We start from the raw sequence: 15,145 nt of genomic DNA on the forward strand, positions 1-15,145 counted from the left end.
GATACGGACAGCAATCAACAAGGTAGGCTAAGCTGGCTAGGGTACTTGCCACAGGTATTCTATGGGAAGTTCTGGCGATGAGCATGGAGAAAACCAGGGTTCTTGTAGGCAGGCGATGATGATGATTGGGACCCGGTGCGCAGCACTCAGCCGTAAGCGCGTTCACTAATCACCACGATTGCCTTCACCTGTGGCGTTGGAGCGCGCGCTGTGCGCGTGCTGAGGTGCTGGGCGTCTCAGGATTACTCTCAGGAGGCGGGAATTCGGGAGACCCCGAACGCCGCGGGGTAGAGCCGGACCGACGCACGTTGCGTCGGGCCACCGGCAAGCTCGGAGGAGCGGAGGGGAATGCGCGCGGAGGTGCCGCCGTAACAGAACTTTTAACCCCAGACTGACCAATATGGCTGCCAGGTGAATAAGGCGAATAGTGATGGTGTAGTGGATTTAAATCTGATCGAAAGTAACAGATTTGCCAAGGTTCGCTCAAAGAGGTTAAGTCTGATTTATTGAGAAAACATCCGAGCGCAACGACTTCAGGATAACGCACGTGAGTGGCATCCAACAGAAGGGAAGTAGTCTGATGTTGCGCGGCCTTATATTCAAGCAATACACAGGTATGACGCTTCCAGGGATGTGATTGGCTAACCTATCTGTACACGTCATAATAAATGGCAGACATCATCAACAATGATCAAGAGTTGAGACACGTGATATTAGAAAGGGCGGTAAATCTTGAATAGGTTTCAGGGTCAGTGGAACAAAGAAAAGTTACAGGAGGCCAGACTGAGGGAGGTAGAGTGAAACTACAATTTCTATGACAATGGTGAGGTGAGAAGTAGTTTGAGGTTTGTCCCAGATCAGCAGAAACGCACGCAGGGTCTCCACATTTGCCTCTGTGTCTCTCCGTGTTGTAGAGGACGCGTGTGCTGTCCTGCAGACCTAGGGCAAGTAAGAAACATGCTGACACAGGGCTCCCAGATCCACAGTGAAAAAACCCAGACCACCTCTGACGTGATTCACCGCGTACGATCACGAGGCATCAGCGTTTCCACTCGGAAATGTTGACAATAAACCACTCTCTGTTTATGGTCAATGCCCGCCCCAATGTCAGCCCACTCTCACACACGACCTTGAGGGTACGACTGACAGTGATGTCATCACTCGCCTGGACCAAAATGCGGCGAGGTGTCTGGCTATCATAAACAGTTTGTATCATAAACAGTTTGTTGGAAATTAAATTTGACAACCTGGTAATTGTTATGTTGCACATCAAATATACAGTAGCCTACATTCATTTGTGGCTTGCTAGCAATATCAGGTATGGCATTACAGTAGTTTGGGTTGCTACTGCTCTCGTTTCGGTTGCTTGTACCTTAAATGGCGCAATGATTTAGAACGGTGAGTTTCCGGGCGTATATGCAGGGCGTCGTGCAGGAATAATGTATCAGCCAATCACAATCGAGTATACACACAAGCCGTTGTATAAAAGGGTACGCAGCATGACAAAGAGCCGCCTCCTCTTATGTAACTAGAATAGGTATAAGTACATAATTCCATGCTCGCCCTGTCACAGAAGAGACCGGGGCCATACAGTCAGATCACAGCTTCGGAATCCTCCGGGCTTCCGTCTGTCCCCCTCAGTCGGAGGTATTTTAATCTCCCAGTGTCAGATATGGATTTGGTTGCACCCCTCCCCTCTCTACCCCCTTCCTACTGTTTGAAGGGGAGGCAGAGTGTTGTAGATACTGCTGAGTGGCGTTGTTTGGGGTACAGGCTGATTATCTACATGACTAATGGCCTGAGAGTATCTCCTTGCTCTTTGCAACTGCATTTACCTAATCACTGGACTAGATAATGCAGCTGTGTCTGTGAGCTGGAGCAAGGGGGGGGGGGGGGGGGGAGTCCCAGTGAGCCAGCCCAAACTGGAACCCGGCTCCCGAGCGTCTCGCTAGGGGGGGGACGGATGGTTAGATCCCGTCAAGACCCGTGCGATCCTCGTGACTCCGCCATGCAAATGAACCTCCGTGTGAAATGGGGGAACGTCACTTCTTCACTTCTCAGCGGATCGGCAGTTTCAAGCGTGGCTGGGACCTTGGAGATGAATGTGACTCGTGCCAAAATTGCTCCAGCTGCAGGATTAATGGAGGGAGGTGGGAGGATGTGTGGGCGGTGTGTGTGTGCGCGCGTTTGTTTTTTTTAGAGGCTCATTTGAATTCTGATAGCGGGGTGTAGCCGACCGAGGGCGTGCACGGAGGAGGATTAATGGCGGGGAGAAAGGATGGCCTACCCATGCATCACCAGGCCGCCCCAGGCATCACTCAAACTCAGCCCCCGTGTCCTTGGTCCTCCCCTCACCGCACCATCTATCTCCCTCGGCACCCGCAGTCACGTCCAATAGCCTGCTCCCGCTTACGCTTAATAGACTAACAAGCGCACAGCGGACCTGTCGCCCCCACCCATGATGCATGTCGCCATCACGCGGTCGCTCAAATGAAATCGGCCGCCTTCTCGCCGATCTGGCGGCCGGTAAAATCGACCGAATGTCAAGAGGTCGGTCGTTGGATTTCTCCTCGGCCTACAGAATCTAGCAAACCTAGCAAGTTCTGAGCAGTTTGGAGTTGATTCATGTCGTTATAACCGCAGAAAATAACCGCCCATTGACCGCCATTCAGTTGGGAGCTCGGCTCATGAGCATGAGACTGTAAATTACATACATTTCCCCATTTTTTATGGCGGCCGGTTCAATACCCGTATCTCCGGTTCTGGGTATGGGAACATTCGAACTGTTGGTTGTGCAGTATGACCCTCCGGGGCCTTTAAGAGTGCCTGCGCTCCATATCGAGCGAAGTTCGCCTGAAGACTTTTTATGTCAGGCCGCGAGCCTCTGAGCACGTGCCCACAATCGCAGAAGCAGGGAGTGCCGAACCTCACACATATTATCATGTCGGCTTCTGACTTGGAGTGACATTGTTGATCAAAGTGCATTGGCGAGCTGGGCTGCGTGCGTCCGAGCCGTTCAGAGAGACTCCATACGTCATTGGCACAAATAGAGAGAGCTACTCTTGCGCTGTATCTGACTAATCTAATGGCATTGCACTAAATGGCACTAAAATTGCCACGGTTGGAAAACATATGACTTCGCTATACTGTATTTCTGATGGTAAATGGACTGCACTTATATAGCGCTTTTATCCAAAGTGCTTTACAATGGCCTCTCATTCACACACCAATGGCGGCAGCTGCCATGCAGGGTGCTAGCCTGCTCATTGGGAGCAATTTGGGGTTCAGTGTCTTGCCCGAGGACACGAGAAGCTGGGATTCGAACCACCGACCCTATGGTCATTGGACGATCCTCTCTACCTCCTGAGCCACAGTCTTCCCTCTGATCTATACAACATGATCGAACTACCTTAATATCTATAACTAATGATAACGCACATAACTCCGATACTAACATGAGAACACATATACCACACACACTAACAAGGGGGATAGAGACTATTTACAGTGTAAAAACACATGGGTTAGAGAATTTAATAATAGAGGGTTTGGAGACAAAAATGGATCCAAAGTTCAATGGGAGTAGGGAGTAGATGGATCAGACTATTGAATACCATTGATTCCTTAGGACTGAATGAAAAATATTGACCCACCTTTACAAATGTCTCCATTTAGTGGCGCAAACAAATCCAGGGAACAAGTAACACTCCCTGTGCACTATGAATTTTGAAAAAGCAGCAAAAGAGTTAGTAAACACCTCAAGCTCTGAACCCTTGATTTAGAAAGTAGACGGATAGACTATTACGTTTACTGAGACACCAGGTATAGTTTTTCATGTTCAAAGCAAAATGTACTTGGCAATGGGAAAAATGAATTGTGATGAGTGCCCCCATGTGGTGTGCTCAGATTATGGGTTGATTATGTAACTGATAATTAAAAACATTTGTTATCCCAGAGACATCCTGCTGTCAGTCTAAATTGACAAATTCAGAATGGGCAATTAATCACTAAAATCTTATATTAATATTGATTTATCTTACTATAGTTTTGAAATGATAAAATACGCCAACACCGATTGACAACAACATATTTGGATAAATATAATATGAGATCCAATAAAGTAGGCACTTATGTGCTGTATCTGATTGTGTATATTATAGTAAATTCATTTTTGAAGATTACAAAGTTGTATATCAACAGCAGTTAACAGCAGTCCCATGTTCTCAAACCGGTGTGTGTGGCGTATTGGATTAGAAGAGGAGAGAATTGGTTGACCCTGGCCCTCAAGTGGTGCCAGGGTCAGCTGCTCATATTTACTGCCTGCTAGCCTCATGGCCCGGCCTTCACATCAATCACTCCCCTAGAACTTTTCACACCACACTACCTGGATGTCCGAGGGCCATCCACCACCTTCACTTCATGGCGCACAAGCCTGCTAAAGGTTGCTCTAATTATAGCCATGAGAAACTGAAGGAAACCAAAGACTCTTCATCCCAGCAGCAGGCCCTGTCTGGAATCAACCCAGGCCTTTTTCCTGGGCAATGGTGCAAATAAGATCAGGATAGGAATAAGCTCGATCTTGTGTAACCAAGTCAAAATGTCCTTGATTCCCAGCGACATTGGCAGTTAGAGGTTGATTTTTTAAACTCACTCCTTGAAGTAGTACTAAGTCTCAAGACTCACAAGCGAGAGAGCTTGTAGAAGCGTGGTATCGAATCCCTTGGGTTACACTTGCATGTTGATACGATGGATTTGGCTTTTCCTAAATCAAATCATTCCAGATCTACAAACATGGTCTGTGTCTGGATCGAGACTAGAGTTTACACGCACACATGTGCAGTAAACAGGAACATAGCATGACTATACCAGGCTAGTTTGAAACAATAACACATAAGCCATGCACAGTAACACACGCTAGGCACATGAAGGGGTTGTTTGTGGTTGGTTGTCACCAGCCGCATGTTTGCGTGCTCCAGGACCCCTTGAGGGGAATTCACTGTGGCGTTGGTGGCACCATCACGGTTGGGTTGGTGTGTGTGTGTGTCTGTGTGTGTGTGTGTGTGTGTGTGAGTGTGTGTGTGTGTGTGTGTGGATCAACAAAACACGTTTTGACACGCTCTATAATGTAGCATCTATGATTGTCTATCTATCATTGACCCCATTAAGGTTCAAAAGAAATGCAGCATTTTGGTCTAGTTTTGGATTCGCAACACATCCACCTCATCAACCGCTGATGAAATACTGAGGCAAGATTAGAAAGCGCGGAGTCGACTACTCCGAGGCCTATTTGTCATCGTGACAGCATACGTAATTGTCAGGTAATTCCCTCGTCAATTTGTGAAAGAAACAACCGATCAGAATGGAGATTAGATTGCATATTAATATGCGACTCAGCTGTGGAGATCATTTAGCTGTGAATTTGCCATTCCTGGAGAGTCAGCTCGGGACCCAGGGAACAGCAGATGGCCGAAAACGATAACACTGCAGTACCTGGACACTGTAGGGCGTCGACGTCACAGTCACGCGCTTTATCGGACAGCGGGAGAGCGACGGATCATGGCGACGAACAGTAACGTTTGAGGGGTGGCGTCTTTTGGGAAACTTTCGCGAAGGCTGCCTGTGTAAAGATAGCTCCCTCAGCACTTTTTATTTAAGCTCACGGAAGGTGGGAAAAGAATCGGCGGAGTCAGCAAATCTTCCAACGGTTAAAAGGGCGCACCAGGAAGCTGTCACATTTGTTCCCCAAGTACGGCTTGCTGGGTTACACAGATGCACCCTGGGGCGTCTGGGGTAGCTTTCGGCAGGCAGGGGGATTTATACCTGTAGGGAAAGAACGCTGCTCGGAAGAACACTGTCGACTAATGGCGCGGTGACATCTGTAGGAAATAGCAGGACTTACTTAGCTCACTGCTGGGTATAAGCTCATGTGATAAAAGTGCCAAAAGGCGTGGGCAGTTTGAAAAGTATGCAGCTATAAAACTCCCATTTCAAGGGCAATGAAAGATTCTATGCTATTCCCTACAGATCCACACAGGGCAGCGTAGGCGGGCGAGTGTGTGTGTGTGTGTGTGTGTGTGTGTGTGTGGAATGAAACAGGCCCTGTACTTCTGCCTCGCCCCCTCCCTCTCTCCATCTCTTTCTACTGCTCTTACCTCTCTCTCTCTCTCTCTCTCTCTCTCTCTCTCTCTCTCTCTCTCTCTCTCTCTCTCTCGGAAGGCTCTAGAAGGGAGGACTTGTGATTCTGCTGTAGACAGAATCCGAGCCAGTCCTCAGTGAAGGATCCTGCCACAGACAGATCTACACATCGGCCCTCTAAAACGGACGCGAGGCGATGGATATGGGTTAGGCGTTTGAGGCGCTCACTGCTGTCAGTTGTTTTATGGAGAGTGAGAGAGGGAGGGAGGGGGAGAGAGAGGGAGAGGGAGGGGGAGAGAGAGAGGGAGAGAGAGAGGGAGAGAGATAGGAGCAGCAGAAAGAGAGATAGAGAGCGGGGAGAAAGTGGAGTCTCTCGGTGTGAGCGTGAGGCTGCGGAGCGTGAAGGGTACGTCGGCAGCTCAGTGATTCATCAAGGGGAGGCGAGGCCGTCGGAGAGTCTGTGCGTTCGGTAACTCCCCCCCGCCCCCTCTTGTCTCTCCCTGTACCCCTCCACCCCCCCATCCCACCCCTCCCCTCCTGCAGAATGACTCCTGGGGGAAGCAGTACTCGTACGCCCTCTTCAAAGCCATGAGCCACATGCTGTGCATCGGCTACGGCGCCCGGGCCCCCGTCAGCATGTCCGACCTGTGGATCACCATGCTCAGCATGATCGTGGGCGCCACCTGCTACGCCATGTTCGTAGGCCACGCCACCGCCCTCATCCAGTCGCTGGACTCCTCCCGCCGGCAGTACCAGGAGAAGGTAAGGCCCCGCCCCCCCCTGATTACGCCGCGTCGGCGCGGCCGCGTTTCCCGGACGATCGCGCCGTCACGCCGCGTAATCCCGCAGATGTCGAGCTATTTTACTTTATTCTCAATTTGATTAACGCACAGCTGCAACACATGAGGCTTATTTATCGGAGGTGGATTGTGCGTGCTTTGGAGGGACGGATCATAATATCCGCCGGCTTCCAGAGAGGATTTTCCCGAGCGGATCAGCGGCGTGCCCCGACAGGGTGCAGAGGTCCGCAGACGGGGGCAGTCATGTCTGACCAGGTTTAGGGATTTTTTTATTTTTTTTTCCTGTTACTTCCCGTATTACATCATATTTGCACGGGAGGTGATCCGCTGCGTGCAGGATAAACCGGACGCCATCTGCGATGCATCAGACGACCTCCGAGCTCTCGGAATAAACACCGAATTCCACCCCTGACCTCCCAAAAAAATTCCACCCCTCACCTCCACCAAAATTCAGTGTAGACTGTCACGGTGAGAGAACTGGTCAGAGGCTTTTTTCATTTGCCGTTCGTGAACCTGGCAACCGCTCCCGAGACGGCCGTGGCAGTGGTGACTCATCAGGGGTAGATTAACAAGCATTAAAGTGAAATGGTTCACCTCCTCACCTGCTAGTGATCAGGCTTCTAAACCACCATCTGTCCGTTTGTGCGTCCGTTGCGTTCCACATGACATCACACAAGAACTGCCCCCCCCCCCTCCCCAATCAATTTTAGCTCAATATAATTTCAGCTTTACCTCCGGGGGCAATCACAGAAATGGAAATAAAATGTCCCCTTTTCCACTAAATAGCATGTATTAATAACTATATTTTCTCTATCAACGCCAATACACACACACACACACGCGCGCGCACACACACTCAAACTGGATTGAGCACATACTGTACAATAGCACACATCAATGATCCTGTCTGAGCCAGCTGGCAGCAGTCTTATCAGCAGAGGACACCTCATTCCTCGGCAGAGTCATCTTGAAGGTGACAATGACAAGGCAGGCCCCAAATGGCCCAAGCAGCTTGCTCATTTATGCCCCGCCCGTCTAAAAGCATTAGCTGTTATCGTTTCATTCAAATATGATGTTCTGACCTTGCCAGCCGAGCCGGCCGAGACCTGGTCAATATAAGAAGGAGAAAAAAAAAAGCAGGTGATGGATTCTTGTCCTGTATGATTCTGTTTTATAATGTCAATTTCTTTGACATTATATCAGTGAATGCATCCTTTTTGCATCTTCAATGATACCATGTACTGTAGTGGAATGTGTTAATTAAGCAATAAACCACAAGAGGCCGTGTGTTATAGTGATTTTATAACAGGTAGGGGGCGTTGTTAGGCACGACACGAAGCGGAGAAACCCCCCTAGCTGTTATAAAATCACTATAACACACGGCCTCGAGTGGTTTATTGCTTTTATACAACGATTACTACAGCTGTTAGTGTAAAATAGACACACAGAAATGTAAAATATTAACATTTATTCAAAATCATCAGTCCCTCAATTCCGCGGAGCAAAATAGTTCCCCTAACAAATGGGTTGCCAAGCAACAACAACAACTACAATGCATTGGATCAGATGGGAGGCGCATTCATACTGAAAATGGGATGATATGCGGTCCCAGGTGTGTGTTACAAAGTATTTTAACACGGCTTCCAGCCAATCAGAATCAAGAACCAGAACTAACCGTTGTATAACATTGCATAAAATAGGCGCAGTACCAACGTTAACGCGACATCTAAACAGGCACGTGAACAGCGTGGTCGGGGATATTCTGAGCTATTGTTCTGTAGCTGCACAGCCAGCAAATCAACTGAATCTCGGAGATAATCCTGATTGACTCATGCTTGATACCGTGATGTCATTCTTTCATGCTGCCGTGAATTATCTCCGATGTCTTTGGCGTTGTCTGTCTGCGGCATTATCTCACCACACTCCCACGACAGCCCTCTGACGGCGGATCGGAGCGGGCGATGAAGCCCCGCCCACCCCATACTGTACATCAACCAGTACAGTATACACGATGAACACATGTTTACATTTAGCCCACAGCCGCGTTGTAATACTTTTTTGAAATCCGTTCACTTTGAAATTGACATTTGCTTGAGTCTACCTGGACTGCTAGTGTAGTTGGGCGGGGGTGTGGCCTTTTTTTTTAACAGCCCATTGGTGCCAGACAAAACCAGTCGAGTCGTTGAACCGAGAAGTCAATTACAAATAGCATTTCCACCCTGGTCTGATTCAGCCATCTGTGTTTGAACCCGCGGCAAACGGTTTCTGCCGGCGCAGACCGACCTGATCCACACCGGAGCGGATGGGTAGGTGTGTCAGGAGGACAGGGCTGGTCCTGAGCGGAGGGACAGGTGTGTCAGGAGGACAGGGCTGGTCCTGAGCGGAGGGACAGGTGTGTCAGGAGGACAGGCCCGGTCCTGATCCACACCGGAGCGGAGGGGCAGGTGTGTCAGGAGGACATGGCTGGTCCTGATCCACACCGGAGCGGAGGGGCAGGTGTGTGAGGACAGGGTTGGTCCTGATCCACACCGGAGCGGGGTGCCAGGTGTGTCAGGAGGACAGGGCTGGTCCTGATCCACCCACCAGCGGAGGGGCAGGTGTGTCAGGAGGACAGAGCCGGTCTGCTGCGCGGCCGTGGAGAGTAGAGGAGCAGCCCGGAGGACGGCATTCTGGCCACCGCAGCAGCTGTGGGAGGAAGGGCCTGATGAGGAAGAGAGTCGCAGAGGGCAGGGGGCGGGGGGTGTTTCGGTGGATCTACGGTGGTCCCCGTAGATCCCCCCCCCCCCGCCCACGTGCTCAGACTCAGACTTCAACACAGCAGCTGAACGCGGAGCAGCTGCGGTCGTTTCATAAGATGGGACAAAGTCACATAACGCCACATCACACCCCCTCTGTCCCTGCAGATGGGGCCAGTCGACGCAGATCTGTATATCAGCAGTCTTACATGATGCCCTATCCCGTCGAATGGAACATTCTAGCGGCAGACAGGCGTGTGTGTAGGCCATCCTGATTCCAATACAATTACCAATACCCCCACCGCCCCACAAAAAAGTAACAAAAACAAAATATGCACTTTTAGGCGCCAGCCCAGAAACAATGTCACCATTTTTACCGTGTGGTAGGAGATGAAGGTAAGGTGCTGTCTGTGTCTGACCGTGCCTCTCTCTCTCTCTCTCTCTCTCTCTCTCTCTCTCTCTCTCTCTCTCTCTCTCTCTTCCACGTCATGTGCCTGCAACGTGTTACAGTGTAAGCCATCGGATGCGTTACTGCTGTCTCACTGTCCCGTATTCTAAATGTAAACGTCGAATTCCCTCCAAGTCCCGCCGACACCCAATCCCTTATCACTCTCCCACAGCTGCATGGGCTCAGTGAAGAACACACCGCTACTTCTTTTTTCTTCACATTGTCAGGTTTCGTTCTGTGCGGCTGTCGTCACTGACTGACCCGCCGGTCAGCCCTGCGTCAGATTACCGGGGGGGCAGTGTGAGAGACAGCGTTGATTTTCTGGAGGCGGCCATCGACCGGGTTCCAACGGTTCCCTTCAGTTCACACACACACACACACATACACACACACACACCAGGCATGTACCTGTGTGAGTGAGCAGAGCATCGGTTGATTAAAATGGACGAGCTGTTGATGTCATCGCTCTCGTCATCGCTCTCGTCATCGCTCTCCTCCTCTCTCTCTCTCTCTCTCTCTCTCTCTCTCTCTCAATGCGACAGCCCCTATTTGCATACATCATTGGGCGATCAGAGGAGTGCAGGGTGTCTGTGACATCCGCCTTTGGCAGAGAATCAATGCCTGCTTTCAGGTGGCTCTCCTGACTGCCGCGCCCGCTTCTGTTACCGGGAATTCGATTAGGAACAGCGCGTCCGCGCCGCCTCCTCGCCCGACTGGACCAGGGGGGAATTGGAGAATCCTGTGTCGATCCATGCATATGAGATAAGCATGGATGTGTAGCGTTACAGTCCGTCTGGGTTCGTCGATTCTGACCTCCCTCCGGGGTGGGGGGTGGGGGGGGGGGGTTAACAGCGAGGGCTGCGGCACGAGCCGCGTGAATCCGACGTTGTTTTCCACCTCACTTCCTGTTCAGGATGCCCCGGACCGCTCCGCTACTGCAGCCGGTGCTCCGACGCCGTCTAGACGGCTTTGACGCGCGACGTCGCCACATCCTCCCCGGCCAATCACGCTGAGCCTGTAGGGACAGACTGGGCTCTCCCAGAGGAGACTCTCACGTAGGTCTCCAGGGCCTATCCAAGGGACTTCCTGGAATTTACACAGTCTCTAGCCGTGCGGTATCGGCAGCGTTCTGTCGCCGCAGCTCACGTGAGATCACGTGTGTGTGTGTGTGTGTGTGTGTGTGTGTGTGTGTGTGTGTGTGTGTGTGTGTGTGTGTGTGTGTGTGTGTGTGTGTGGAGAGAGGAGGGCTACTGGCTCTGTGAAGATAATGTGAGCTGCTGCCTCAGTCTGACATGGCCTCAGGCCAGTGCTTGTTCCTACTTCCCCCACCCGCCCCCTCCCTCCCTCCCTCTGCTCGGACCTGACGCGTCCGTCTGGTCATGGGAGAGCCTGCCTGGCCTCAATGCCGAGACACAGAGCAACAAAACCCCAACAAAAAACAACATTATTTACTTACTTATTTCATTTAATAAGGCTTTACTACTCAATGCTACAGTACGGTCCAATAGCCGACATGCTATTTGATATTTCACCAGATTGTCTCTAAACCTCTTATTACCAATACATCTATCCACTCCTGCTCTCTTAACACCATGTTATTTTTACGCTTACGTGTTCATTGACATTTATCTGTCCTTTCCACCCCGACAGTACAAACAAGTGGAGCAATACATGTCCTTCCACAAGCTGCCGGCGGACATGCGCCAGAAGATCCACGACTACTACGAGCACCGCTACCAAGGCAAGATCTTCGACGAGGACAACATCCTCAGTGAGCTCAACGACCCGCTCAAAGAGGTGAGGAGGAGGAGGAGGAGGAGGAGGAGGAGAATCCCCCTTCTAACCGTTCTTGGCCAAATGCGGGCACTTAGATTTGCGTCACATGACATGCGGTCAACCTGGCCTTTGAATTAGGTCTGATTAACATTCGTAGCGCACAGAGAGGTGACTTGTTTCCCCTCACTGTGCATTTATTTCCGCATTAAGTCATTTATAGTCGGAAAAAATGACTGGAGCCATTATTGGGCAGAGGCCTGCACTGAGACATCCATCTGTTTATGTACTAGCTCAACTATCTTGTGACCGATTCAGAGGACAAACTGAACAAATATTGATTCGACACAACTGCAGGGACACAGACTGAACGTCAGCCGGGATATAGCATTGTAGGTATAATTGGCTTAAAGAAGATCACTCAGGCAGCTCTCACTCTTGGGAGTAAAATTCGGTGCAGAGAGAGAGAGAGAGAGAGAGAGAGAGGATGACACGTTCTCTGATTAACACAGCGAATCAATGAACCGTCATCCCCGAGTCGCCCCGGAGCTGTGAAGGAACACAAATGAAAAGACATCCGGACGGAAGTTTCCGGAAGTCATCGGTGGCCAGTTTAATGTGGTCTTTGTCCACCTGCTGCGCTCTCTGTCCTCTCTGTATCAGCAGATTATGTGGGTAACGATGCGCTGCTGGAGGATGATGATGGGGGGGGGGGGGGGGGGGGCTGTAATTGCCTTTCCTCTCCTGTGGCCTCATTCAGTCACAGAGCCAAGTGAGGTACGGTGCCCTGCCTCCCAGGCACAGTGCCCTGCCTCCTAGGCTCGGCACGGACAGACCTGCGGTCCAGCCCCCCCTGCGCAGGTCCAGATAGGGCGGCTCGTCACGGTGGATCTACGCAATATGGATCTGAAGCGCATAGACGCACTAACACGGCGCGGTCAAGCGCAAGCCCGCGTAGCATAACACAGGCCAGCCTAGGTAGCCCAGGTTAACACAGGCCAGCCTAGGTAGCCCAGGTTAACACAGGCCAGCCTAGGTAGCCCAGGTTAACACAGGCCAGCCTAGATAGCCCAGGTTAACACAGGCCAGCCTAGGTAGCCCAGGTTAACACAGGCCAGCCTAGGTAGCCCAGCTTAACACAGGTCAAGCACAGGCCTGCATAGTTTAACACAGGCTAGCCTAGATAGCCCAGCTTAACTCAGGCCAGCCTAGATAGCCTATCTTAACACAGGCCAGCCTTGATAGCCCAGCTTAACACAGGCCAGCCTACTGTAGTTAGCCCATCTTAACACAGGCCAGCCTTGATAGCCCATCTTAACACAGTCCAGCCTTGATAGCCCATCTTAACACAGGCCAGCCTAGATAGCCCATCTTAACACAGGCCAGCCTTGATAGCCCCGCCCGGCAGCCTTAACAAGGCGTGATAGGGTGAGGAAGCGCGCACATGGTTGATGACGCAACCAAGGTGAGAAAACAGTCCATGTCTCATCTTCAGTTATTTTCTTCCTGCCGGTCTATTTTTACAGCCCCCGCTGCCTTGTGACGACTCGACTTTAAATAGACAAAGTCTAAAGATTGTTTCCCCAGCAGAGTTCTTATTCATTATGTTCGTTGTGCCTGATTGGGGTCAGACCCCCCTGGCTTCGGGATGACTCTGAGCTAACAAGCCGCCCGCTCTCCGGGGCGCGTCCAGCCTGGCGGGCAGGAGATTGGCCGTCCACCCCCCTGGCCCCACTCCTGTCGGAGAGTCATCCCTCACGCCGCCAGGCGGCCCGGGACCCCGCCCCCATCGGCCGCACGCAACAGCGGGGGAGGAGGGGAGTGAAGACGCGCCGCTTCAGCGGACAGAGACGCACAGGAAACAGGAAACAATCTCCCGTCGTGTCCGAGGTCAATGAGGCAGGGAGATGGCAGGCCAGCGCCGGGGGCTACGATCTCATCTCAGACAATAGCCGCGGACACCTCCATGTGACGATGAGAAGGGATTCAGAGATATTGGGGACAGAGCAGCAATATGCATCCAATTCAACACTGGGACATTAGTGTAGATTACCATGGGCGAATTATGATTTGTGATGTCATATTACACGATTTTCTGAGAAAAAACATTTTTCTCCTTCCTGGAATCAAGTGGTCTGATCAATCACCATTACGAGGCCAATTTGTCTCACAGCGGTAATTTGCTATTTTGTGCTGCCTTTTTCTGTCTCTGAATATATTACCTTTTGCTCTGTTCCAGGAAATTGTGAACTTCAACTGCCGCAAGCTGGTGGCTACCATGCCCTTGTTCGCCAACGCAGACCCGAACTTTGTGACGGGCATGTTGAGCAAGTTGAAGTTCGAGGTCTTCCAGCCCAACGACTACATCATCCGCGAGGGGACGGTTGGGAAGAAGATGTACTTCATCCAGCACGGCGTGGCCAGCGTCATCACCAAGCTCAACAAGGAGATGAAGCTGACGGATGGCTCCTACTTCGGAGGTTGAAACCCTTTGTTTATACAATTGGCACCTAAGTGTATCTAATTACACTTATTGAGTCCCCGCCCCCCACCCCCAACCCCCCCCCCACACACACACACACATGCATCTGCAGTAGCTACATACATTACATTGATTCTCTAGCCCCAGGACCTCTGTTTGATCTTGCTAGGGTTGCTTCTCTGCGGATGCCGATTCTCATTAGCCAGTGTTGGACGCTGGTTGGTTTAACGTTATGTAACGTTCATCTGGCTGGTGGAGCGGGCCAAGCCGGGAATCAGCCTGTCCCAGAGGACACACAGAGGTTGGCTGCTGTTCCGGTTGTTCATTTTGTCTAATTGAGGGAGTAATTCTCCACTCCCTCTAACAGATTACACAAATCCTAAATCATTTAACCACCAAATTCAGTTGAATGCATTTTTGATTTTATTTTTTTACTTTTACTCTATTCTAGGACGTCTAGTCATCGTGACTTATTTTTAGAGGATCTTACATTTTTTATGTCATCTCATTTCACTCCCCCAACAGAGAGAAGATTCTAGAATCCCCGCTGTTTGCTGCGTGCGGTCTCTGAGATGCAGGCTGGGGAAGCGGTGAATAAAAACCTCACGTCAGACTTTTAAATGTGTATAATTCTATATAGATTGTGTGACTACGGCAAGCAGAGAAACCAGAGCACCGACACTCGGCAAACAGCACCAGGCAAACAGCACCGACACCTGATGCCGGGTGAATACTGTGCACAAACAAGCACGGGCATTCTAATGACATGATT

At 50.8% G+C, this 15,145-nt stretch overlaps 1 protein-coding gene across 1 annotated transcript in view; it reads left to right on the forward strand.

Annotated features, from left to right (window-relative positions):
* hcn1 (hyperpolarization activated cyclic nucleotide-gated potassium channel 1) overlaps positions 1-15,145 on the forward strand; it is a gene marked incomplete at both ends in the record, with an annotated part of 72,126 nt that overhangs the window by 43,940 nt on the left and 13,041 nt on the right. Inside the window, 3 exons of the mRNA XM_084442379.1 lie at positions 6,679-6,897; positions 11,769-11,915; positions 14,131-14,371. Of these exons, the coding sequence (XP_084298505.1) occupies positions 6,679-6,897; positions 11,769-11,915; positions 14,131-14,371 (607 nt within the window). The remainder of the gene's footprint in view (positions 1-6,678; positions 6,898-11,768; positions 11,916-14,130; positions 14,372-15,145) is intronic.

This window comes from Borostomias antarcticus, assembly GCF_949987555.1.
Source record: "Borostomias antarcticus genome assembly, chromosome: 8".
NCBI classification, from domain to species: domain Eukaryota; kingdom Metazoa; phylum Chordata; class Actinopteri; order Stomiiformes; family Stomiidae; genus Borostomias; species Borostomias antarcticus.